The sequence below is a fragment of the Podarcis raffonei genome, chromosome 2 (genome assembly GCF_027172205.1).
Source record: "Podarcis raffonei isolate rPodRaf1 chromosome 2, rPodRaf1.pri, whole genome shotgun sequence".
In the NCBI taxonomy this organism is placed as follows: Eukaryota; Metazoa; Chordata; class Lepidosauria; order Squamata; family Lacertidae; genus Podarcis; species Podarcis raffonei.
The window spans coordinates 110778696-110805293 of record NC_070603.1 but is presented as its reverse complement, the minus strand read 5'-3'; the positions used below and the strand labels follow the sequence as shown (position 1 = coordinate 110805293).

General features: G+C 46.7%; 1 protein-coding gene and 1 long non-coding RNA gene across 2 annotated transcripts; both read right to left on the bottom strand.

Moving 5' to 3' along the window:
- Positions 1–203: 203 nt before the first annotated feature.
- Positions 204–3912, bottom strand: LOC128408752 (early activation antigen CD69-like; the record flags this gene model as incomplete). Its single annotated transcript, XM_053378773.1, has 3 exons — positions 204–428; positions 1662–1765; positions 3640–3912. Coding segments are annotated over 3 exons (492 nt in total), but the record flags the coding sequence as incomplete, so codon positions are not given.
- Positions 3913–4966: 1054 nt separating this feature from the next.
- LOC128408657 (uncharacterized) lies at positions 4967–17925 on the bottom strand. The gene is made up of 3 exons (XR_008329143.1): positions 17838–17925; positions 7507–7658; positions 4967–6310 (listed from the first exon to the last, which is right to left on the bottom strand). It is a non-coding gene; the product is annotated as an uncharacterized LOC128408657 (long non-coding RNA).
- Between the last annotated feature and the right edge of the window lie 8673 nt (positions 17926–26598).

The following is a 26598-nucleotide window of genomic DNA, read 5'->3' as shown; positions in this document are numbered from 1 at the left end:
CTGGTTATTCTGGAATCCTTATGATGCCATGACTTTTATAACGTACATGAAATGGGTAAGAAGAATCTAACTTAAGTATTGATAAACTGTTGCACTGAAAACTCTGTGACAGATAAGGACAGTTTTCAGTACTGTACTTTAGTGTACTTCTGTGGGCTTATGGGAAGAAACCCTACCTATGATTAACACCGGATACAACTCAAGTCTTTCAAAAGTAAGGCACTTATTTTTTAGGACAGTGTTAAGAAATTGGTAGCTGTTGTACAGAGTGCAGTCGATGAAGCTTTCGTGCTGGGAAGACTCTGAGCTCTCTTCAAGCTGGGAGATGAGGTGTTCTGCATATCCACTCTCTTTCGGATGTACACCATGAAGAACTGGCGTTTCTGTCATTTAAGTAAGCGCACAGGCCATCTGCTCCAATTTTAAACCTGCAACATTATTATTATTATTCATTAAATTTATATACTGCCCTTCATCCAAATAACACAGCACAGTTCACAGCATAAAAATGCAAAATAAGCATTCAAAATAGCTAATGAAACGGAAACAAACACAAACCCCCCATTATTAATGTTAATCTCCCAAAGGCTTGTTGAAGAGAACTGTTTTCATCTGGTGCCTAGAGATATGTAATGATGGTGCCAGCGAGCCTCCCTGGGGACAGCATTCCACAAATGTGGACACCGTAGAGATGGAGTCCATGTTTATTATTCCTTATTTAGAAAACATCTTAATCACTTCATATTCCAAAGAGCAACCAAGCGCGGTATAAATATGCAATTTATTAAGGACCGGTTAGAAATGTGTTAAAACAACATTATACTACTCCAAAATTACCGTATTTTCGCTCTATAACACACACTCGACCATAACACGCACGTAGTTTTTAGAGGAGGAAAATCCGTAGGCATGCCACCCGTAGGCATTCCCTCCATAACACGCACAGACATTTCCCCTTACTTTTTAGGAGGAAAAAAGTGAGTGTTATGGTGCCAAAAATACGGTAACAGTGACCAAGTCAGGATTACTCTCCTGGGAAGAAACGGTGGGATAAAAATGTCTTAAATCAGTACCAAAGCTCCAAAACAGTCAATGCCTATCAGATATCCATGGAAAGGGAGTTCCACAACATTGCTGCACTAAACGTCCTGCTGCGAGGCCTAACGGAGCAGCATAGACACCCCTACATTGAAAGGCCTGCCATTCATACCAGTCAGAGCAGACTGGGCAGGTGATTACGACAAATGCCTCTTTGCTACACCAGCTTCTGAATCGGTGCAGGAAATAGGCACAGATCTGGCCTGCCTCCATCGTGTGACAGCAGCAGAACTGGTTCAGAATCCAATGGATCTTGTGCCCTCAGCTGCCTATTGCTGGTGCAGGCTTCTGCCCACCTGCCATAGAGGTGGGCACATTGGGGCATCCCTTGCCCCTTGCATAGGCCAGGGATCCAGGCAGAGATGGGAGAAGAAGCATCTCTGCCTCATCCAAGCCCCTTGCAGCACAGTGGATCATGCGACAGAGGTTTCGTTTCCAATTCCTTTAAAAAGAGACACAACTTTTCTCTGTGTGTGTGTTTAATGGAGCAATATTTAACAGAAATCTCTAATCACACAACCGCCTCAAGATCATCTGAAAATTGAATCAAATCGATACCTTACCATGAGTTGAAATCTGAGCCATTTGTCCATTTCCAGGGCTGTCCTTCCTTCCTCCTTAGACCAATCCAATAATCAGTTGCTTCCTTCTTGTTCAGTAGAAATTTCTGCAGGTTTTTTTTTTTGGGGGGGGAGAGAAAGTAACTCAGTATTTGACAGACCTTTTTCAGAGGACATTATTCTCAAAAAGAAGAACCTCAGAAATTCTACACACTTGGTAGGATTTTCTTCAAATACACTAACATGTTTAAACATTTGCCACAGCAGTTGATAAAAACAGTACAGTGGTACCACAGAAGTCGAACAGAATTCATTCCAGAAGTCCTGCATCCAATCGGAAGCATTGGAGGCCGCGTCGGAAGTTTGGATTCCAAAGAATGTTTGTAAACTGGAACACTCACTTCCAGTTTTGCGATGTTCAGTAACCAAAATATTCAACTCGCAAGGTGTTTGACTTCCGAGGTACGACTGTAATATGAAAACTATATGCAAAAACTAACAGTCTTTTTTATTTTATTCTTAGTCTTCAAGGCTAATTTATTCATTAGGTTTTTTTGTAGCTGCCATTCCCTGCTCTCTGCTTCATATCCTGAAATGATGCTGGGCCCAGGGCATTGTGGGGGATACAAAATGGCTGCCAGAATGCTCCTACAGTTGCTTCCGTTGCCGTGGCAACAAAAACAAAAACCTTTAGGCGACGGTGGGAGGAGGAGAAAGAAGCTGTGGCCCTGCAACTGCTAATGGCGAGCCCCATGTCCAAGGAAACTGTTGGGAGAACTTATCTTCCCTTCAGAGAAATCTGGCAAGATGGCTGCCAAAATAACTGTGGCGAGAGGGCCATTTATGCAGAGAGGCTGGAACACTGAGCACCATCTGGTGGAAAGGCAGGACATGAATTAGAAACAACCAAGCAAAATATGCTATGGCCTCATATACCACTTGCCATTACACGATGAACTGTGTTTTACAGCCAAAGGTATTTCTAAACTCTCATCCAAGGGAGCCTCACAGAAAATATATTACAGTACAGTAGTCCAGTCTGAAGCTACAAAAGCAGGATGGTTCACTTAAAATGTTTTTATACCACTTTTTAGTCATAAAAGAGAAATATCTAAGTGATTCACACAATATCTAGTAAAAAGCAGTGATCTACAAAGTAACGAAGAATCAGCACTCTACGGGTGGTGCCTGACTGAATGCCACAAGGACTGAATGCCATACAGTAGGCACCAACACAGAGAAGGCCCTGCTCTGCACCTCCACCAGATGGAGCTCTGTAGGTCATGGTACAGTCAGGAGGGTCTCATCCACAACCCAGCTGAGGTGTAGATCTAGGAGGTGCACCAAACTGAGCTGACAAAACATCCCTGGTCGATACAGCAAACTAAAGTTTCAGGCATGGCAGTGAATCCACAAGGAGTCCAATGTCATAATTCTGAATGACCGGGAGGTGATGTGCACCCAAAGAATATTTCAGGCCCCTCCACTCCAGTACCGGGGTTGAAGTGGGCGGAAAGATCCTTCTACCTGCCCCTTGAGAGAGAATCTCTAAAGTGCAAGCAGACAGGTGTTATCTACTGATCTTAGCTAAGCCCTAGAGCACTAACTTCAAAGATTGAAGTAAGGGCCAATGGAATACTATCTCTGACACTGCAGGGAGAACCTAGCCACTCTCCTCCATGAATTTCTCTAATTTAATCCTCTTTCAATGCCATCCAAGTTAATGATGGCCATCAATTCCTGCTGATGGAAAAGAGCCCCTGTCAGTGTTAAGATCAGAGGTGAGATAGGCTTATCTGTGCTATTCATAAAATGTAATGGGATGACTGGCAACTGGGACAGAAGCACTGAGCTTGATTGGGAGCTGTGGTGGACATGAGGCTCCCCGCTGCTGATTTAACTGGTAAATCACAATACAGCCTTGGTCTAAATGCTACTTGCTTATAATGAAGTCCACAGGGCAGACTGGAAAGGCTCTCACCATTTCACTTGGAGTATCGATTGCCGTCAGGGAGCCACCATAAGAAGAACAGTTGCTCTGACTGGAGGTCCAGTTTGCCTCAGCAGTTGAAAAATAGTAGCACCAGGCTTCATGCACGACCCAGCCCTGAGGGCAGGCGGGGACACAGGAAGGGTACGGATGTGATGGTGTGGGTTTTGGCAGAACCCAGCCCTGAGGGCAGGGGTTGTGACCTGAAGGGCACTGATCCGTTGATGAGCGTGTCAACAAGATAACTGAAAGAAAGAAAGTAATTTAAGAGCAGCTAACCTAACTGCACAGCTACTGCTCTGGAAATAGAGGGGGCTATAACCCAAACTCCACTTAGCTTGGCAGTTAGCCCCACTGAATTCAATAGGGCTTACTTCTGAGTAGACAAGGTGAAGATTGTTGCTCTACTTATTCTGCAATCCCACAACCATTCACCTGGGAGTTCAAGCCCAGTGGGACTTGCTTCTGAGCAGATAACATACCGATTTGTAATTCCATAGATTAAATTTGCAAATCTTTGCATAGGAATAAGAACAATAGCTCTGAAGAAAGTGATAGAAAACAAAGGCCTATTACTTTAACATTAAGAGGGAAAACAGCTGCGTCTGCTAGCACTGCGGCATAGTCCATTTATTCATCGCTGTGGTGGGAGGTGCACCTACCCATCTCCTGCTTTTCCTGACTGGTGCCATTCCTAACACAGTTTAACTCCTTACTGCAGAGATAGGGCCAAATACAGCCCTCCAATCCTCAAATATTTGGTCCTTGGGACCCAGGCCACCCCCCTCACCTGCCCTGCTGCACGCCTAGGTTTGACCCAGCTATGATGCGTTCTTGAATTATGACTTTTGACATGTGAGTGCAGAAGTCTCTGGGCGGAATTTAAACTAGCATTAAGGAAATTGTTCAATTGGGCAAGCAAAAACGTGTGTGTTTTCAAGCTATTTCTCCCTTTCTCCTCCCCACAGTCTGTTCTGAGGGTTCTCCTGACACACACCCCAAGCTGTTTAGGGCAGCCAGGCAGGGAGAAAGCTTGTTCCACTAGAGGTACTTGTGCTGGCTCCAGCTAGTGCAACTACAGTGATACCTCGAGTTACAAATGCTTCAGGTTACAAACTCCGCTAACCTGGAAGAGTTACCTCGGGTTGAGAACTTTGCCCCAGGATGAGAACAGAAATCGTGTGCCGGCGACGCAACGGCAGCAAGAGGCCCCATTAGTAAAAGCACGCCTCTAGTTAGGAACAGTTTCAGGTTAAGAACGGACCTCCGAAACAAATTAAGTTCGTAACTAGAGGTACCACTATATTTAGTTAAACCCAGCCTCTGTCTTTTGCTTGACTAGAATATAGCTTTGTACTTTTCCACACAAGTAGTAAAGGAATCCCTTTTTTGCTTTAGAAAATAGAGCAGAAGAGAAAGTAAAAAAAATGCAAAATCCACTGAATTTGTTAAAATAATAATAATCTCTGAAGCACACAATTTCTAATCTATCTTCAAGTTCATTCTCTTATATTTGTTCTTAACTCTCCAAAACTCTTTGGGCCTTGAAGCTAAAATATAATAATTGCTGGGGGAAATAAACTAAACATTCTACTATCTGTGTGCCTTGATGTTTCCTTAGTCTTCTTAAGTATAATTTATATATCAACACAGCAGTTTATAACGTTCTGGATGCTGATCTTTTTATAAAAAATTTTTTGCCAATGGTCATTCAGAAGAAATTGAATTAAACTTTGAACTAAATGCAAAGTGAACTAGTAGATACATACTTTGTTCCACACATACTGGAAGGTTTCATATGATGCTCAAAAAGGGTTCTGCCTCCCTGTGGTACAGGACTGCAGTCTAATTTTCAAGCAATATCTATTAAATTGAGTGACACTTATACCTGACAATTTCCCTAAAGGCTCTGATGTTAGCCTGTTAGCCTGTTGCTGCTCTAGCTGGTGTGTGGTCTACTGTACAAAACTAAGAACCACACCTGTTGTGTTGCCCCTTTTTCGCCCTGGCCCTGCCCATCAGCGGCCCTCATCCCCAGAAGTTCAGCTGTGGCCTGGAAAACCCAAACAATATAAGGCAATATAAGAGGAATGTCTTTTGTCTGCCCAAAACAGAAAGCCTCTTCTAAAATGGTGCCTGACGCCCATATTAAATCGGGGGTTGGGCTGCTGCCCTGATTAAACACAGGAGAAATTTTAGTTGATTAAAAAGGCTTTCCATTGATCAGTCAAGTGGGCATTGTAGTCTTAAAACCGTGATACATTATAGTCATTGCCAGAGCCGTCTCCTGCTGGTCTTATGGAAGCTAAGCCTGCGGTCCTCTGCACACTGCAAAATACCAATTCATGGGCAACCATTTCAGGGGGAAATTGATTACGTGGGAGAGAAGCCCCATCTCCCTGAGAATGCCACCTGTTTCCTCCACATTTGTGTTACCTTGGCAAAAAGGCATACAAATGCGTGTTTGCCAAGATCCCACTGTTCTGCCTGTTAAGGCACAGAAGCAAACAATGTCCATAAGGTGGCAGTCAAGGAAACAGAACAAGGGAACAGAACTCACCAACAGCAACTGAAAGGCCGATGATAATAATGAAAACGGAGACAGCTAAGAGAACTTTATAAATTTTCCCCTTCTTCGCCACCTCTGGTTTATCTTTATCAACTACAAGGGGGGGGGGAGGAGAGAGAGAGCAATGCATATATTAGATGTCTGCTTCGTAATCAATAATCTTTTGGACAGTTTTGTGAGTATTCTGCACTAAAACAAACCAAAACCACACAACCCTCCCAAGTTTTTGCACCAAGGTGATCAAAGCTATGTGCAATTCTGAAGCCTTTATAGATTATGCAAGCTCAACATATTAGCATTAAAAAGCTTTGCGGATAAATGAAGATTCACCACCACAACCAGCCTGGCTGTTAAATAAAATCTTCTTAGCCATTCTTTTGCTTCCAAGACCGAGTAGGCATTGTGGCATGGAATTATATGGACTAGAAACTTTATTTGTAAAAAAGAAAAAAAGATTGAAATGTGGGATACTGATACAGTTGGATTTTGCACCAAATATCACAAATCGTGGTTCCACAGCACTGTATCATTCACGCTGTATTGGCTGCAGTCATTCATTATTCTGCTAACTTGAAACACTTTTCAGACTTCTGGGCTATTAAATCATCACAACGGCTACAGGTGATTTTTCATTATTGCTGTCTGGCAAGCTCACTGGACATTTGACCCCCTTCACTTCAGTTGGTAACAAAGTCTCCGTGAAAGTTATTTGTTTCTTTTGAAAATGGTCCACATTCATTTTCAGCAACACTATCGTGAATATGGCCCATCACCACCCTTGGCTACATAGGCTGGGCTTACAAAATGGAATGACTTTGCATTCTCTAAAAAGAGATTTTTAAGAGCTCGCTCTTAAAAAAACCCCAGAACCAACTACAATCTGTCTAAATAATAAATAATAATAAAAAAATGTATTTACATCCCGCCCTCCCCAGCTGAAGCTGGGCTCAGGGCGGCTAACAACAATAAAATAGTGCAACATTCTAAAAACATTTCATTATAAAAATTAATTAAAATCAAATTGAAGGCAACCATTCAGCTAAAGTTTTGTGAAGATTGCGAAAGGAGGGAGTCAGGCTGCACCCTGACCAAAGGCCTGGTGGAACAGCTCTGTCTTGCAGGCCCTGCGGAAAGATGTCAAGTCCCGCAGGGCCCTAGTCTCTTGTGACAGAGCGTTCCACCAGATTGGAGCCACAGCTGAAAAAGCCCTGGCTCTGGTTGAGGCCAGCCTAACCTCTCTGTGGCCTGGGACCTTAATACTTTTCATGCATCAGCATTAACTTGCTTACCAGAATTTTCTCTCCTCTCTGAATGTTCAGAATTGTAACTTGCTCCGTTCTGTTGAAGCAAAAGCGTAACTTGCTCTGCTCCATTTACAGGTTTCTTGTAGGTATTGGCCTGTTCCACCATTTTTGGCTCACCTTCCAGCAGAACTTTCAACCTTCAGAAAGATAATAGAAAATCTTATTTACAAGCAAAACAACCCTTGCTTGCCTACATGCTATTAGGAGCACCAGACGCCTTTATGAGAAACAAGAGGGAAGTATAAAAAATTGAGGTTTGCAGAGGTACAAATATTTAAGTGAAGAGGACAACCCCCTCAAAAAAATATTTAAAAAAATACATTGAGGTCTGAGCATGCTCAAGTAGCCATGGCAAAGAAGAGAGGTGGGGAATCTTTCCCCCTCAAATTTCCTTCTCAGCTACTTAGTGGAGGGTGTCGCCTTCCACAGAGCTAGAAGCAAAGGGCAGCAGAGCAGCAACTGTAATTTTTGCCTTTGTACATAAGCTGTACATCTATAGAAGTTTATGAAATTATGCATGACACAAAGAAAGTGGAAAGAGAAAAGCTACTAGCCACCTGTCCAGTTGGGGGCAGCAGTGTTTCCGAATATTAGTTGCTGAGTGGAGGAACCAGAGACCAAATTGCAAACATGCGCTGGATTATGGAGAAAGCTAGAGAGTTCCAGAAAGACATCTACCATACTTCTGCTTCATTGACTATGCAAAAGCCTTTGACTGTGTCGACCACGGCAAACTATGGCAAGTTCTTAAAGAAATGGGAGTGCCTGACCACCTCATCTGTCTCCTGAGAAATCTCTATGCGGGACAAGAAGCAACAGAACTGGATATGGAACAACTGATTGGTTCAAAATTGGGAAAGGAGTACGGCAAGGCTGTATATTGTCTCCCTGCTTATTTAACTTATATGCAGAATTCATCATGCGAAAGGCTGGACTTAAGATTGCCGGAGGAAATATCAACAACCTCAGATATGCAGATGACACAACCTTGATGGCAGAAAGTGAGGAGGAATTAAAGAACCTTTTAATGAGGGTGAAAGAGGAGAGCGCAAAATATGGTCTGAAGCTCAGCATCAAAAAAACGAAGATCATGGCCACTGGGCCAATCACCTCCTGGCAAATAAAAGGGGAAGAAATGGAGGCAGTGAGAGATTTTACTTTCTTGGGCTCCATGATCACTGCAGATGGTGATAGCAGTCACAAAATTAAAAGACGCCTGCTCCTTGGGAGAAAGGCGATGGCAAACCTAGACAGCATCTTAAAAAGCAGAGACTTGCCAACAAAGGTCCGTATAGTTAAAGCCATGGTTTTCCCAGTAGTGATGTATGGAAGTGAGAGCTGGACCATAAAGAAGGCTGATCGCCGAAGAATTGATGCTTTTGAATTATGGTGCTGGAGGAGACTCTTGAGAGTCCCATGGACTGCAAGAAGATCAAACCTATCCATTCTGAAGGAAATCATCCCTGAGTGCTCACTGGAAGGACAGATCCTGAAGCTGAGGCTCCAATACTTTGGCCACCTCATGAGAAGAGAAGACTCCCTGGAAAAGACCCTGATGCTGGGAAAGATGGAGGGCACAAGGAGAAGGGGACGACAGAGGACGAGATGGTTGGACAGTGTTCTTGAAGCCACCAGCATGAGTTTGACCAAACTGCGGGAGGCAGTGGAAGACAGGAGTGTCTGGCATGCTCTGGTCCATGGGGTCACGAAGAGTCGGACACGACTAAACAACAACAACAACATACACCTGGAATTTGTTGGGATACTGCCAGGGAGATAAAGTCCATCTGAGCCCCCAAGCTCGGTGCCGGACGATCCATCGACCTCCCTTAGTCACGCAGTATCTAGCAATTGTAGCGACACGAAGCCTCAAGAAAAGATAGCCACATTCTTGGACTTGTGCACACTCTATCAGCAGAATTCACGCAGCATGAAGTTGCACAGCATGAGAGCAGAACATGCATATTTACAGTTTATTTGGCGTTGGTCAGAACAAAGAAGGCATGACCGTCTGCTCCGACTGCTCAGGCAAAACAGCCAAAAACGAAAGGAACATACAACATAAACATCCTGTGAGACAGGAACTTACGCAGGCTGTTATACAAACATCCTGCTCCCTTTTAAGGTGGAACGGAAATATCCTAACATCCTCCCCCTTTCCGTGTAACCTGTAGTACCTGTGGTTCAACCCAATTGCAACCTTTGTGCATAAACCTTAAGTTGTTCTCTGTTAACAACCTTAGACAACAGATCAGCAGGAATTTCATTTCCTGGCATGTAGGACACCTGAATGAGTCCTTTCTGAATACACTCTCTTGCACGATGTAGCTTAATCTGCAAGTACTTGGTCCTTTGCTTGCAACTCTCCGAGTTCAGCAAAGCCAAACAAGATCTATTGTCTTGATACACTTGTATAGGACATTTCACAGAAACCCCAATGTCCTTAAACAGTTGCATCAACCATTCACAATCCATGAGTGAAAATGACAGAGCATTGAGTTCTGCTTCACAGGAACTTAGGCTAACTGTTGTCTGCTTTTTGCACAACCAGTCAAACAGGCAGTGGTTGTACATGTAGCATACTCCAGAAGTGCTTGTACCATCCGTGGTGTCACTTCCAAAACTTGCATCTGCAAAGATTTCAAGACCTCCAGTCTTCTGACTGGTGAACCTCAGCCTGTAGTGCATAGTCCCTTTCAAATACCGGGCTATGCGCTTCAGAGCTTTCCAATCCTGAACAGTAGGATTGTTAGCATGTCTGCTAAGCAGGTTAGTGCTTACAGCAATGTCAGGTCTTGAACATCTAGCAATGAAATTCAACTTGCCTAGAATGCATCTGTATAGCGTTGTGTCAGAAAACGCTTCAGCAGTACTGTCTACCTGGTAACCTGTCACCATCGGTGTGTCTGCTGGGTTTGCATCAACCAAATTCAACCTGGTTAATACATCAGCAATTTTCTGTGTTTGGTGTACCAGAAAATTACCTGCTTGGTCCCTCTCCACCTGCAGAGAAAGATAGTTGGATACCTCACCAAGATCCTTCATGTCAAAGTGCTCCTTCAGCTGAGCTAGGGTGCTTTGGTAGAAAGCCTGATTCTTCCAAAACATCAGAAGATCATCAACAAAACATAAACAATACAGTTTGTTTTGCCCCTCCTCCTTGACAAACACACATGGATCAGCTTTGCCCTGGTGAAAACCTAGAGAAAGCAACGTTTCAGTGAGTTTTGTGTTCCAATACCTGGCACTCTGCTTGAGACCATATAAGGATTTCCGCAGTTTACAGACCATTCCCTTCTGTATCTGCATCCCGTCAGGTGGAAGCATGTACAGCTGCTCGTTCAAAATCCCGTACAAAAAAGCTGTATTAATGTCATGATGGGAAACATGCAGTTTCTCCTCCGCAGCGATCTTGAGCATCAGCCGAATGCTCTCATATTTGACCGTGGGTGAGTAGGTCTCGTGGTAATCCTGCCCTGGTACCTGTGAAAAACCTCTGGCAACCAATCTGGCTTTGTGTCTGACAACCTTGCCATTCTGGTCTGTCTTGGCCTTGAAGACCCATTTGCTGCCAACCAGTCTCATTCCTGGGACTACCGGTACCAGCTCCCAAGTCTGGTTCCTGTTCAAGGAATCAACTTCAGCCTTCATGGCATTAAGCCAAGGCTCAGCATCTTTAGAGGTTAACTCCTGGACCTCTTTGAAGCTTGAAGGTTCCCACACCTTCTCTGAGCTACTAAGAACAGCAGTTGCCGTCTTAGCAAACTCATCAGCAAATCTCTTTGGAGGTTTGCCTTTGGTCGCCCTTTCAGACCTGCGAACCAGACGCAAGTCTTCTGGACTCATCTCCTCCTTCTTAGGAGAAAAGTGACCAATGGTGAACAGTGGTTCTTCCAGTTCATTGTCAGACTCATCAGATGGTCTGACTGAGGCCTTTGCGCTCTTGTAGTCTGCTGTGTCATCACTGTCACTGACAGCAGCAGCAGCGCCGCCCACTGAACTGGAATCCGAACTCTGATCATCATCATCATCATCATCATCATCATCCTCAGTTTCCTCAGCTTTCTCAGCATGATCTGCTTTCTTCACATCACCTTCATCCTCCTCTGGGTAACTCTGGAAAATTCCCACATTTTCCCCCCACTTAGGATTGTACTCAACACTCCTTGTGAACTTTATGGATTTAGAGTTAGTCATCCATACCCTGTATGCACCTTTTTCGTACCCCATGAACAGACCATGTGCCCATCGCTTCCCAAGCTTGTTGCTTTGTGGGGTGTGTACCCACATGTCAGAACCAAAGATTCTCAAGTGCTTGGTGTTAGGTTTCTTACCAAACATCTTCTCATAGGGAGTGCAACCAATAGGTGATGACAGTCTGCGATTAAAAGTGTAAACAAAATTCGCCAGAGCCTCCCCCCAAAACTTCTCAGGGAGATTGGCATCATGCAACAAGGTTTTTATCCCTTGCAGCAACGTTTGATTTGCTCTCTCCGCAAGCCCATTCATCCATGGCGACCTAGGCGTTGACAAGTCATGCTGGATTCCCTTCTCAGTCAGGAAAGCTTCAAACTGCTGAGAAGTGAACTCCCCGCCTCGATCAGTAAACAGACAACCAATACGTTTACCATGAGCATTCTCCAACCAAGCACAGAATGCCTTGAACCTAGGAAATGCTTGCGATTTCTGCTCGAGCATAAACACATGAATGTACCTGGAAAAAGAATCAATTAGAACCATGAAGTACCTTGCTCTACCCAAAGAGGGCGCTAGAGGACCTACCAGGTCTGCATGAACTAGCTGGTAGGGTTTGGAAGCCTGCCTGCTAGACTCCTTGCCTTTTGGAGCAACCTTCACCTTGTTCTCTGCACAAGATACACATTTCATGTGAAATTTGCAAGGTTTGATGTCCAAACCTTCAACCAACTCAGGCATCTTGGCTAGCGCTTGCCAAGAGAGGTGACAAAATCTGCGATGTGCATCATGAATGCATCCTGCATGAAGAACCTTGTTAGTTTGTGCAACACAACAAGTATCAGCATTAGATATAACAGCATTGTCATCATAAGTTAGACAGAACAAACCATCCATCAACTTTGCATGCAAAATGTCCTCTTTGCCTTTTCTGATGACACAGACAGTCCTCTTGAAAGAAACCTCAAAACCACGCCCAGTCAGCTGTGGTACACTAGGCAAATTGTCCACAGCTCCTGGAACAAAAAGTACATCTCTGATGGTTGTATGCAGACTTTCAAGTTTCACAGTCCCAACTCCTGTAGCTTGCAAAGTCCTTCCATCAGCCAGCTGGACCTCTCCATCTTGAGGTGTGAAGGATATGAACAGATGGCGGTCTTTGGTGAGATGGCGCGTGCAAGCTGAGTCGACTATAAACCTGGCCTTCCCCTTCGAAGCAGATTTGCTGGCAAACAAAACCTTGTTTTCCACTGGCGAGGGCTTTTGCAACTTGCCTTTAGCCTTTGGTGAAGCTGTGCCAGCAAACATAGCCTTGTTTTCCACTGGCGAGGGCTTTTGCAACTTGCCCCCCTGCTCCTGGCCATCAGACGTGCCTTTAGCCTTTGGTGGAGCTGTGCCAGCAAACATAGCCTTGTTTTCCACTGGCGTGGGCTTTTGCAACTTGCCCCCCTGCTCCTGGCCATCAGACGTGCCTTTAGCCTTTGGTGGAGCTGTGCCAGCAAACATAGCCTTGTTTTCCACTGGCGTGGGCTTTTGCAACTTGCCCCCCTGCTCCTGGCCATCAGACGTGCCTTTAGCCTTTGGTGGAGCTGTGCCAGCAAACATAGCCTTGTTTTCCACTGGCATGGGCTTTTGCAACTTGCCCCCCCCCCCCGCTCCTGGCCACCTGCAGGCATCTTGCTCTGTTTACATCTGGTCTTCCGGCCTCTGCAAAGGCTCTGACCTTGGTTCTCACGAGAAACAGAGCTCTCAGCTGCCGACTCCTTGGCTCCCCCTGGAGGCTGGAATGCTGCCTGGGATGACGTTATAGTCTGCTCCCCCTGCAGCTTGCAACCGGTGCCCTCAGCATCCCTGCATTCACTAGCATTCTGGGAAACAGCCAGGACCTCCGATGCATTCAAACACTGGGCTGGGATTATTGGCTGGTGGGCCTTTTTCAAAGCATCCCACATGTCACGTGCCGTGAGATTTCCAGCAAGCGTCTTTATTTCCTCCAGAGAGACGGATAAGACTATAATATCCACGGCCTTCAAATTCTGGCCCTGCCATTTCTCTGTCCGAGGAACTGGAGTGGCCTCAAATACAGTATGCCAGACTCCAAACTGACGCAGCAAACTCTCACACCATTTTGCCCAGGTCTGATAGTTGTGCTGATTTAACTTTGGGCACTCAGTGGCCTCTGAAGCTTGGAAAAACTCCATTCCAGCTTTTTACGTGAGCCGTTATGCCTCCAAAGACTTCTTATCTCGGCAGCTCATAAATCACGATGCCTCTGGCTCGGCTCCCAGGCCAATTAGTTTTGCCGGACATCAAAGACGTCTTCCGCGGCAAACAGAAAAGCCTCTGCTTTCGCTTTTCCAACATACCTTTCAGCAGTCTGTCGCTGTCTTACTCTTCTGCAAGTGCCGTGAATCTGGGCCCATAACCTGTTGTTTGGATACTGCCAGGGAGATAAAGTCCATCTGAGCCCCCAAGCTCGGTGCCGGACAATCCATCGACCTCCCTTAGTCACGCAGTATCTAGCAATTGTAGCGACACGAAGCCTCAAGAAAAGATAGCCACATTCTTGGACTTGTGCACACTCTATCAGCAGAATTCACGCAGCATGAAGTTGCACAGCATGAGAGCAGAACATGCATATTTACAGTTTATTTGGCGTTGGTCAGAACAAAGAAGGCATGACCGTCTGCTCCGACTGCTCAGGCAAAACAGCCAAAAACGAAAGGAACATACAACATAAACATGCTGTGAGACAGGAACTTACGCAGGCTGTTATACAAACATCCTGCTCCCTTTTAAGGTGGAACGGAAATATCCTAACAGAATTTCCCTGTCATAGCCAGTATTCAGCCCCCTTAAGTAGTGTCTGTTTGGAAATCGCTGAAAAGTGGTGTGCGGATTTTCACTTTTCGAAATATGGCAACCCTACTGGAAACCATGGGAGGTGAGAGTGCTCTTGCACTGATGGTCCCCACAGGCATCTGGCTGGCCCCAGTGAGAACAGGATGCTGGACTAGATGGGACATTGGCCTGATCCAGCAGGCTATTCTTACGGTCTTAAGCTACTTTATACACTACTCTCACACTTCTCTCTGTCCTTGACGCAGGCAGGCTAGTATTTGGATTTCGAAGCCACATTCCAGTCGGGCCAAAAGAATGGGTGCGAGATACAGTGGTACCTTGGGTTAAGTACTTAATTCATTCTGGAGGTCCGTACTTAACCTGAAACTGTTGTTAACCTGAAGCACCACTTTAGCTAATGGGGCCACCCGCTGCCGCCGCTCTGCTGGAGCACGATTTCTGTTCTTATCCTGAAGCAAAGTTCTTAACCTGAAGCACTATTTCTGGGTTAGCGGAGTCTGTAACGAAGCGTACGTAACCCGAGGTACCACTGTAAATGAGTCCCAAGGGAGACCCAGAGGGCTGCCAACAGAACAGCCTCCAAATCGGTTCTATCCCGTCTAATGCCTATGGTTTCCGTCCCCATACTTTCCTCCCCTCTCGCGGGTTTTAGGGACATCCTTTATTTGTTTACGCGCTCGTCCTAAATAGCAAGAGAGGAAGCAGAAAGGGCTTTGATTCCAAGTAAACCTGTGGGATTGGCGGCACGTGAGAGGGACGTGAGAAGGGTAGAAACATAAATCAAGTTCTGTCTTTTAATACTGCGCACCACCCCAGTAACTAACTTAGAGAAAAAAATGGCTTTAAGGCTCCTGTCCATGCGCATTTGCCAAGCAACATCTTGTTACTCAGACGGTGACAAACTTCTTTAAGCACCTCCGGAACTGCAGCTTCGTCATCGCTTGTAGTTTTCTGCTCCTTTAAGCACCCTGCCCACCTCCTGCCTGCCGATCGGGCTGTGAGCGGCGAGGGAATCCAAAATACCAGTACGTGTCAGCCCACACCCTCAATGGCAACTCAGATGGTGCTCCGCCTTGCCTTGCATGTGGACTGGATTGAGCCAGCCGGCTTTCCTTGGCGTGCTTTTCTATTGAACCACGCCGCCGCCGGCTGCTCCATAGCATTCTTATCTTCACGATGCCATTGGCTACTCATACTTGTGATGAGCACCTAGACATAAGAAGTTAAGTAGAGTGATCCGCTTGGCTTCCGATTTCATTCCCTCTCTCCTACATCAGAAGCAAACCTGCCCATACCCATAGAAACCCAATGAGAGATCCAGTATTTTAAAATAGCCGTGTTTGGGCATTCTCTCTCTCTCTCTCTCTCTGACTGTGAAGTTGAGCTTGATCAAGAGCATAGTTGTTGATCAAGAGCAACAACTGGCTTGCAGGGCTTTTTGTATGCGCTCTACGTGTGGCTACCTTTGAAGGTGACCCGGAAACTACAACTAATCCAGAATGCGGCAGCTAGACTGGCGACTGGGGGCGGCCGCCGAGACCATATAACACCGGTCTTGAAAGACTTACACTGGCTCCCAGTACGTTTCTGAGCACAATTCAAAGTGTTGGTGCTGACCTTTAAAGCCCTAAACGGCCTCGGCCCAGTATATCTGAAGGAGCGTCTCCACCCCCATCGTTCTACCCGGACACTGAGGTCCAGTGCCAAGGACCTTCTGGCGGTTCCCTCATTGTGAGAAGTGAGGTTACAGGAAACAAGGCAGAGGGCCTTCTCGGTAGTGGCGCCCGCCCTGTGGAACGCCCTCCCACCAGATGTCAAAGCGATAAACAACTACCTGACATTCAGAAGACATCTTAAGGCAGCCCTGTTCAGGGAATTTTTTAATGTGTGACATTTTAGTGTATTTTTGGTCTCTGTGGAAGCTGCCCAGAGTGGCTGGGGAAGCCCAGCCAGATGGGTGGGGTACAAATAATATATTATTATTATTATTATTATTATTATTATTATTATTATTATTATTATTATTATGTCCCTTCCAGTGGGTACTTTCTCATGCCACCACGGTAGCCTAACTACAGGAATCTCTTACCGCCACTGCCGGAGCCCACTATCCCGAAGACCTCTGGGATCAGAGGTGCCGCCTTCTCTCTTCTCCGACCCCCCTCCTCCCCGCCTGTTTGTTAAGTGCATCTGAAAAGCAAACTGAAATCCCACTCTCTGGGACGGCCACACTCCGATCACAGTGCCTACTAGTGAAGCAGGTGCAATAAAATAAAACTATTTGGCTATAACTTCTGCTATTCACACAGTGACCGCTGTCAGAGAAGGAGCAGCGCCTATTTAAGGATGGGGTGGTAAGTTTGGAGGAAAGGAAGAGCTTTACTCGTGTTGGGCGCGAAACCAAGCCTACGAATCTGGGATGTTATCTAGGCTGCGTCTCTCCCGCTCGCCCTCCCTCCTGCATTAGCCCTTTCCGCTCTGAGCTCGCCCGGGCGCATTTCTGTATCCGTGTCTGTGCGCACACCTTCCATGAAAAACGAACCGAAGAGGGGCGCAACAGCAAGCACTATCCAACAGCGGTGCCAACTTGAATAAACTACTTTTGCGCGGAAGCTCCACCCCAGAATCAATGATAAGACCCCCATCCCCATCCCCACAAGAGTCTGCTTACATCGCGGCAGGGCCTCGGTGAGCATCCGTCTGCCTCGGGATATAAGGGAGGAGCGCGCCTTCGGGGGAGAATGGCAGCTTGTTGGAGAGTCGCAGCGCCCGCCACCTGCCACACCCAAGAGTCCGTGACTCCCGGGGCGCGCCAGGAGCTGCAAAGATGATGTGCACCGGGGGGCGGGGGCGATCCGCCTACGGTGCGCGGCCCGAACGAAAAGCGGCCAGCTAGCCCCGCCCGTCTTAACCGGACTCCAGCGAGACTTTGGGAGCTCTAAGCAGGCGGAGGTAACCGCCTCAGGCCCATCCTGTCGGGCGACAGGGCACACCCCCTTCTTTAAAGGGCCAGCGTGCACAGCTAGATATGCAGGGTCTTGCTCGTCACAAGATCGAGGGCAGGCAGGTATGCACTGGCGGAGGAAAAGGAGGGCGGGGGAGCGCCCCACCCCCGGCAGCGCGCCATCCCGGCCGTCGCCCCCCCCCCCGCCTTCTCTCCCCCCCCCCAGCACGAAGCTCCGCCACTGCAGGCATGTGCAACAGGTCTCTTGGGAGTTGGACGTGCCTGATCTAGGGGGAGGGGGATTCTTTTAGATTACCTGCTGCGCTGTTTTTCTCTGGCGAATTGTCACCTCTCGCGGGTACGTGGTTTCGATCGTGAAGCCAGCCTGCCGGAGCGATGGATTGACCACTCCCCCTCGCCTATTTCCGTTGTTGCAATACAGACTTGGACGCGGGCGCTGTGTTTTAAACCAGAGCCTAGGACTTGCCGATCAGAGGGTCGGCGGTCCCTGCTCCTGCCAACCTGGCAGTTCAAAAGCACGTCAAAGTGCAAGTAGATAAATACTGCTACATACATTAAGCAAAATAGACACACGGCCACTGGACCCCCCCCCACCTCTCCCCCCCCCCCACTTTTCTTCCTAATGTCTCAACAAATGAAACTGATTTGTAAAAATGTTACATGGAAAAAATACAAGAGACATTACACATACTTCTGTAAATCAAGAAAATCTTTATTAATAATAATAATAAAATATCAAAATATAAATAGGTACTGCTCCGGCGGGAAGGTAAAAGGTTTTTCCTTGTGCTGCTCTGGTTCGCCAGAAGCGGCTTAATCATGCTGGCCACATGACCCAGAAGCTGTACGCCGGCTTCCTCAGCCAATAAAGCGAGATGAGCACCGCAACCCCAGAGTCTGTCACAACTGGACCTAATGGTCAGGGGTCCCTTTACCTTTAATACAGTCTTACTCCGCTACGAGAAAGAAGACAGTACAGTGGTACCTTTGGTTAAGAACTTAATTCATTCTGGAGGTCCGTTCTTAACCTGAAACTGTTCTTAACCTGAAGCACCACTTTAGCTAATGGGGCCTCCTGCTGCCGCCGCGCTGCCGGAGCACAATTTCTGTTCTCATCCTGAAGCAAAGTTCTTAACCCGAGGTAATATTTCTGGGTTAGCGGAGTCTGTAACCTGAAGCATATGTAACCTGAAGTGTATGTAACCCGAGGTACCACTGTATTAGAAATCACCCCAGAACTGGCCTCACTAAACATCTTCCAAAACAATAATGCCCACTTACACCACAAAGAACTCATAACCCACCTACTTTTAGCAGCCAGAAGCATCATAGCCAGACACTGGAGAGACCTGTCAGGAGTAAGCATGGACCAATGGTACCAAATAATATGGGAAACAGCCCTACTAGAAAAATTAACCAATAAACTGAAACTGACACGGGGACCAATAGAAGACACTTTCACCCCAGTATGGCTCCCCTTTATCACATACACAGCCCAACAAGACAACGACAAAAATCTACCAACAGCATACAAATCAGTATGGCTAACCTGATCCAAAACACCCACCCACCCCACTCACACATGAAAACAAAGACCACCACAGCCAACCACAAATGAATAACCACACCCTAGCCAACCCCAACCTCTCTCACCACCAAAGGAACACAAGTGAACAGCAGAGAACCTGCACAAGCGACGCTGACACCAAATTCTACATATGGTAAGTAAAATAGAAACATGGCCACCCAATTCCACCCCCACCCATCTTCCCCACCCCTCCACCTCGTTCCCCCTTTTCTTCCTAATGTCTCAACAAATGAAACTGATTTGTAAAAATGTTACGTGGAGAAGAAAATATGAGAGAGACATTGCACACACTTTCGTAAACCAAGAAAATGTTTAATAAGAATAAAAAAGAGTCCATACTTTCCAAATAGTGCCGGAGTCCAATAGTACCATAATTTATATTTCCAAAAACTGAGCATTTGCCCTGCTTTTATCTCTGCTGCCCTCGGAGCATTTTGAAACCTCCCTGGCACCCATGGGCATACAGTGAAATCCTATACATACGGTATCTACTTGGAATGAAGTCCCAGACCCAGCTAAGTGGGTAAGGCATAAGAAGAGCCTGCTGGATCAGACCAAATCCCTATTTAGTCCAGCCAGGGGTGTACCTGGGGGTTGGGCTTGCTTATTTATGTCTTTGAGACATTGTAGACTACTTACAACTGCCATTATCCCTGACTACTGGCCCTGCTGGCCCAGGAATATGGAAGCTGCAGTCCAACAACATCTGGAAGGCTACACTTATCCAGAGCTATGATAAAGCATGTCATTTAAACACAAATCTACTTGTAGGGTTGTGCAGATCTCTACAAGCATGTTTTAAAGTTATTTGAGCACTTTAGGTCAGGGGTCAACAGACTTTAGGCTTGAGGGGTCTGGATGTGAGGGGGTATTCATCAACCTCTATCTTTTAATACTGTACACGACTCCAGTATCTAACTTCTTCTTCTTCTTCTTCTTCTTCTTATTATTATTATTATTAATAATAATAATAATAATTTATTTATATCCCGCCCTCCCCAGCCGAAGCCGGGCTCAAGGCGGCTAAAAACAATAAAATAGTACAACATTCTAAAATCATTCATTATAAAATTAATTCAAATCAAATTGATAGCAACCATTGGGCTAGAGATTCTGTGAAGATTGCCAAAGGAGGGAGTCAGGCTGTCCCCTGACCAAAGGCCTGGTGGAACAGCGTGCTGTTTTATTTTTCAACACGCCCCCCCCCCGCCTTCTCCTTTCCCTCTTTTAGAGAGGAAAAAAGAGGAAACAACAACAACAAAACCCTTTGACTTATTCTGAGGGTTCGTGAGCTCCCTGGATGATGCCTTGATACTTCCCCTGCCTCTCCGGATAGAGACGCTTGCTTAGAAGTTAAGAGGGGGTGGGAATTGCCATGCCTTCAAAGCCCCGTTTGCTCCGTTCTCTGTGAGCCTCCTGGAAGACAGAAAGCAGCATGCTGCCTTCCCTTCCTCCCTTCTCTCTGTGTTGTCAATCTGTACCCCCCTTATGTTCCCCATTTTCTCCTCCTCTCCCTTGAACTCTTCCCAATTCTCCCCTTTGCTTTTTCACACATCTGTTTCCCCACCCCTAAACATCATTATTTGCTGCTGCTTCATTTTTCTTCCCTCCACCCACCCCCACTGGCAGAAAAAAAGGGGGAGGGGTGAAAGTGTTTTTATTTACTGGTGGTGTTTATGTTGTTTCCCCTAAATAGCTTCCCTGTTCCCTCCATATTAAAAATGGGGGGGGGGGTTAAAGGTGGCTAGCTTTTTGCTTGCTTGCCCCCCTTCCCTTTGATAAAAAGGGAGACATTGGTGAGATGGGAGCTTTCAAGTGGCCTCTTCTGTGTTACAATAGGGGTTAATGGAGGGGGAAGATTTAAGTAGCTGCCTTAACTTGAGGCTGCTTGAGTTGAGGTACCTCCATTGCAGGGGATTGGACTGGATGACCCTCCAAGGTATCTTCCAAATCTGTGATTCTGTGATCATCTCATAGTAGTATTCTCAAACTCCGCTTCCAACTCTGCCCTCAGCGCTCTCTCTATCTCCTCTTCTAGACTTCTCAAGACAGCAAAACAGCTTTTGGGCGGGTGGCGCTGTGGGTTAAACCACAGAGCCTAGGACTTGCCGATGAGAAGGTCGGCGGTTCGAATCCCCGCCACGGGGTGAGCTCCTGTTGCTCGGTCCCTGATCCTGCCCACCTAGCAGTTTGAAAGCACGTCAAGTGCAAGTAGATAAATAGGTACCGCTCTGGGGGGAAGGTAAACGGCGTTTCCGTGCGCTGCTCTGGTTTGCCAGAAGCGGCTTTGTCATGCTGGTCACATGACCCGGAAGCTGTACGCCGGCTCCCTCGGCCAATAAAGCAAGATGAGCGCCGCAACCCCAGAGTCGGTCACGACTGGACCTAATGGTCAGGGGTCCCTTTACCTTTAGGATGCTCCCCATTTCCCTCACTTCCCCTTTAAAGCAGCTCCTTGGGCAAAAAAACCACACACTTTCAAAAGTTAGGATTGCCTCAGAAATGAGAAAGAGCTCTGCCAAGGCTTGAGGAAAAACACAGGTTGGGATAGATGGGATGGGATGGGATGGAGGGGGAGCGTCTGACAGGACACTGCAACCTTCACCAAATCTCTTCAGAAGTGAATCCCATTCACCTCAATGGGACTCACTGCCAGGTAGGTGGAGTCAATCTAGGATTGTCGGTTTTGAGGAGAAGATAGGAAATGGGGAAAGCAAACCAGGGAGACAGGGAAGAAAGAAAACAGGAGGAGACACTAAGACCAAAGCAGCCTTTGTGTGTGTGTTGCTCTTGTGGATTCATAACAAGCGAAACTGCCATCTTGAGTGAAGGTGGAAGAAGCAGGGGACCAGACAGCTAGTGAAGGGCGAGTGCTAGGCATTTGAAGTCACAGTGCAAGTGCCAAGGCAAAAACCCACCTACATCTCAAATCAATGAAGTTGTGGGCATTTCTAACCCAATCATTGTCTGCTCTTGTTTATTAATCATGTCTTATATTTAGCCACTGCCTGGGGTGTGGGTTTGTGCCACTATGACTGGGCGCACAACCAATCAATCAATCAATCATCTATCTATCTACCGTATTTTTCGCTCTATAACACGCTCCCAACCATAACACGCACATAGTTTTTAGAGGAGGAAAACAAGAAAAAAAATATTCTAAACGAAACAGTGGATGTATGATTTTTGTGGTTCATGCTGTGGCCACAGACATGTGATCTGACGGTGAGTTTGGGGTAGCCCAATGCAAAAATCCTGAGGATCCACGTGGATCCGTACTTTGTAACCACGTTTTTGCACCACTGCGGCCCCAGGCAACAGTGGGTGCGTGATTTTTTTGGTGCATGCTGTAGCCATGGACATGCTATGTGATCTGATGGTGAATTTGGGGTGACCCAGTGCAAAAATCCTGAGGATCCATGTGGATCCGTGCTTTGTAACCACGTGAATGAAGGAACTGTCAGTAATGTATGGTATCTCCAATACAGTGATGAAGGAAGGGGGGGAGCTCACACTTGTCCTAGGCAAAGCAGCCAACTCCTATAGGCCTAGGTGCCTTCACCCCCCCATTAAATATTTGAGGGAGTCATCCTCCCCCCATGCTGATGGGCATTGCCATTCATATAAGGTACCAGTGTGCATGCACTTTGTCTTGAGATCATTGCAGTCTGTGAGATGGGGCTTACCTGTACCTGCCCCCCCCCAATATTTTATTGAAGTTGGAAGAGGGAGGGAGGGAGGGAGGGAGGGAAGAGAGATGGAGAGCTCACATTTGTCCTAGGCAAAGCAGCCAACTCCTATGGGCCTAGGTGCCTTCACCCCCCCATTAAATATTTGAGGGAGTCATCCCCCATCCCCCATTGTGGTATGTGAGTGGGGCTTACCTGGCTGTCCCCCCAATATTTTTTGAAGTTGGAAGAGGGAGGGAGGGAGGGAAGGAAGAGAGAGGGGGAACTCACATTTGTGGAGCTGCCTTGCCTCGAACCGGAGCAAAAAGAGGAGGAGGAGACTCAGGGACACGAGCCTTGTAAGCCGCTTTGTTTGAATTTACCGGTGAGGTGCTGGGGGAGGGACGGAAGGGGGTGCCCTCTTTGTCCCTCCTTCCGGCTCATTGTAAAGAAAGCAGAGTAAGAGCCGCTTACATTTGTGTAAGGGAGAGCCATAGAGCAGGCAGACACTGAGAAAGAGAGGCTGTCTCCCTTTCCCCACCTTGGCTTTTACACCCTGCGCGCAGCTCTTGCTGGCTTCCGAGCTGCCTCCCTTCTCCCACCTCGCCAAAAAGCCATAGAGCAGGCAGACAGGAGGAAGAGAGGCTGTCTCCCGACACTCAGCTGTTGCTCAGCTGTTGCTGGCTTCTCAGCCAGCCAAGCGGAGGAAGAGAGGCTGCGGAACAGCCAGCAAGAGCGGTTCCTCCTGCCTGCATTCGCTCCATAACACGCACACACATTTCCCTTTACCTTTTAGGCGAAAAAAACTGAGTGTAATGGTGCGAAAAGTACGGTATCTATCTATCTATCTATCTGGGAGCTTCCGGCGAGGCAGCATGGCGGCTGCAACAGCAGAAAAGAGCTCCTGAAGCCAGCCAGAGTAAAAGGCTGTCTGGCCGATTCCCGGGCTCCCAAGACTGCTGCCGCCAGCACCGCCAGCAGAGAGGAATCGGGGGTGCCCGGGAGTCTATCAAAGGAGCCAAAACACCCCCCCAGGACTGAGATTGAGCCGGAAAGGCACCCGACCCCCCCCCCAACAGCCCAGAGGAGCTCCAAAACCAGGAGAACAGTGGAGCTAAAGCAAAGAGGGAGAAAGAAAGGGGGAGAGAGGAAGAAAAAGAAAGACAGAAAAAGGAGCCCCAAAATTTACCGCTGCTGCCCCCATCTCTGCCGACGGGAAAAAAGAGGAGAGGTAGGTGAGCACAGGGAAGGAAAAAGAGGCTCCGAAAAAACACGTGGCTGAGCCCCACCGGAGCTCCAGCGGCAAGGAAAACAGCGAAAAGCCGCATGACAATGGAGATCACAGAAAGGAAGAAACTACCCTTTTCCCCCCCTTTCTTTTTCTTTTTTTTTTAACCCCCCTTTTTGTTAACCCCTTCCTCCTCCCCCCCTCTCTCCCTTTTTTGAAAAAAAATAAAAATCTTTTTTATCCCCCCCCCATATACCTACTTTTATCATTCTTCTTTTTAAAAGAGGGGCCACTGCTGCTGCAGCCACCCTTTACTTGAACTTTAATTGTTGTTTCTACCTTTTCTACACTATTTAAAGACACCCTTTTCCACACACACACCCCAACTTAAATCTCATTTTATTTTCACCTCAAACTCCCCTCTTAAGAATTAAAATGGCAGTACCCAGAAAAGAGCCCTGAAACAACACAGGTCATTTCCTGGGACTGCCACTTCGCCCCAGACTTTCCACTCTCTTTTACCTATCCTCTTCGTACCTTACTCATTTTTTAAAATAAAATAACTTTATATATATATATATATATACACACACACACACACACAAAAACACATTTTTTTAAACCTTTAATTCTCATTTTTATCTTCTACCCGTACCATTTTAATTATTATTATTATTTACAAACAAAAGATAATAATAATAATTAGGGGAAAATAGTTTTTTTAAAAACAACAACAACAACAACAACACACACACACACACAATCCCCCCCTCTTTTTAGAGCCCTTTCTATTCTAATTGTCAGCTTCTTCTTGGGGGAATACTTCGCCCCCCCTGCTACGACCACCACTCTCTTTTAAAACAAAAATTTTCTCCATATCACTGCTATTGCTATTGATACTCTCCCCCTCAACTCTCCCCTTTTATTTTTCTCTTCCTTTTCTCTCTCCCCTCTCTCTCTCTTCACCCCTCCTTATTTTTCCTTCTATCCCACCTTTCACTTTCCATCCCCAATTTTGTTTTCTATCCCCTTTACTTTAAAAAATCAACCCCCCCTTTTTTTAGCCTGTTCGTCAGATTGTTTTTGAGGGGGGAGCCCTCTCCCCCCACCCCTCTTTTAAAATAAGACTTTCCCCCATACCATTGCCACAGTTCACCCTCCCTCCCTCCCTCTCCCCTCTCCTTTGTTCTCCTTCCTTTTCCCACCATTCCCCCTCCTCCTCTCCTTTTCTCTCCCTCCTCCCTTTCTCCCTCCCCCCTCCCCTTCCCCTAAAGGAAACACATACACACATTCATATCACTGTATCATACTTTGCACCCCTCATACTATAGCTAAAACTATTGCTGCAATCTATTACCGCTGATATTACTGTACTATCTCTCCTCTCTTTTTCAACTCTCTTTTTGTCTCTCTCTCTCTTCTCTTATACTCCAATCTCTCCTCTCCCCCCGGCTCCCCCCTTCTTCTTCCTTTTACTCCCTCCACCCTTTACATATAGCCTATTTGTCTGTCTCTGCTTCTGAGTGCACTCCCAACCCCAACTTCCACCTTAACTGGACCCCAGTACAGTACCCCTTTGGGGTATATACAACCCCCTCCGAAACAAATATTTCCCCTGGCCCCACCCCCTAAACTTTTGCATCTCTACCTGCTGACCCCCTCCCTTTATATGAACTGTCTGTCCGTTAGTCTACTCATTTTCTTACCTGCCCCCCCCCCCCCGCTTTGGCGGCACCGCTGAGGCAACTACAGAAGCCCTACAGAAGTTCTTAAAACACAGGCTAGAAGTGACACAAATGACCACCTAATCCAAACGCTCTGCACAAGCCACCAGCCAGCAACGCCTGATCAGCTCAGCAACCCAACAATACCCAGGAACCACCACTGCCACAACTCCTAACCACCGCTCTACTCCAAGAGGATGCCAAGCCAACCTCAAACCAAAACCATTAGGGAGACTGAGATGACACCAACCAGGGAGATGGCAAACAATGCTAAGACCGTAACTCCCCTTCAAGATGATGACCGTCCAGTAACGAAACGAGACCTGAGGGAAATGGAAGCAAGATTAGAAGCACGATTAGAAGAAACACTGAAGGCCACAATGGCTCCCATGCAGGTACTAATCAACAATCTAACCTCCAAAGTGGAAGCTCTAGAGAACAAGAACCAAATGCAAGAAAGAATAATAGAGCAATACCGGGAGGAGAATGCACGTGTGAACAAGAAACTGGACGAACTGGTAAACCAAATGGAAGCAGAACACAGAGAGATGAAAATCAAGCAAGCCGACCTTGAAGACCGCAATAGACGTTGTAACATCCGCTTCCGCAACTTTCCTGAAAAAACAGAGGAGAAAAGCCCAGCAGACCTAATTATACGTTGGCTGAAAAACACAATCCCAAGCCTGAAACTTGAGGCAGATGACTTGGAGAGGGCTCACAGAGCCCTAAAACCTATGTCAAAACCCAGCGCCCCCCCAAGAGACATCATTGTATGCTTCACACGCTACAAAAAGAAGGAAGAGGTATGGAACAACATCAGAAACTTAACCAACCTTTGATATGGAGAA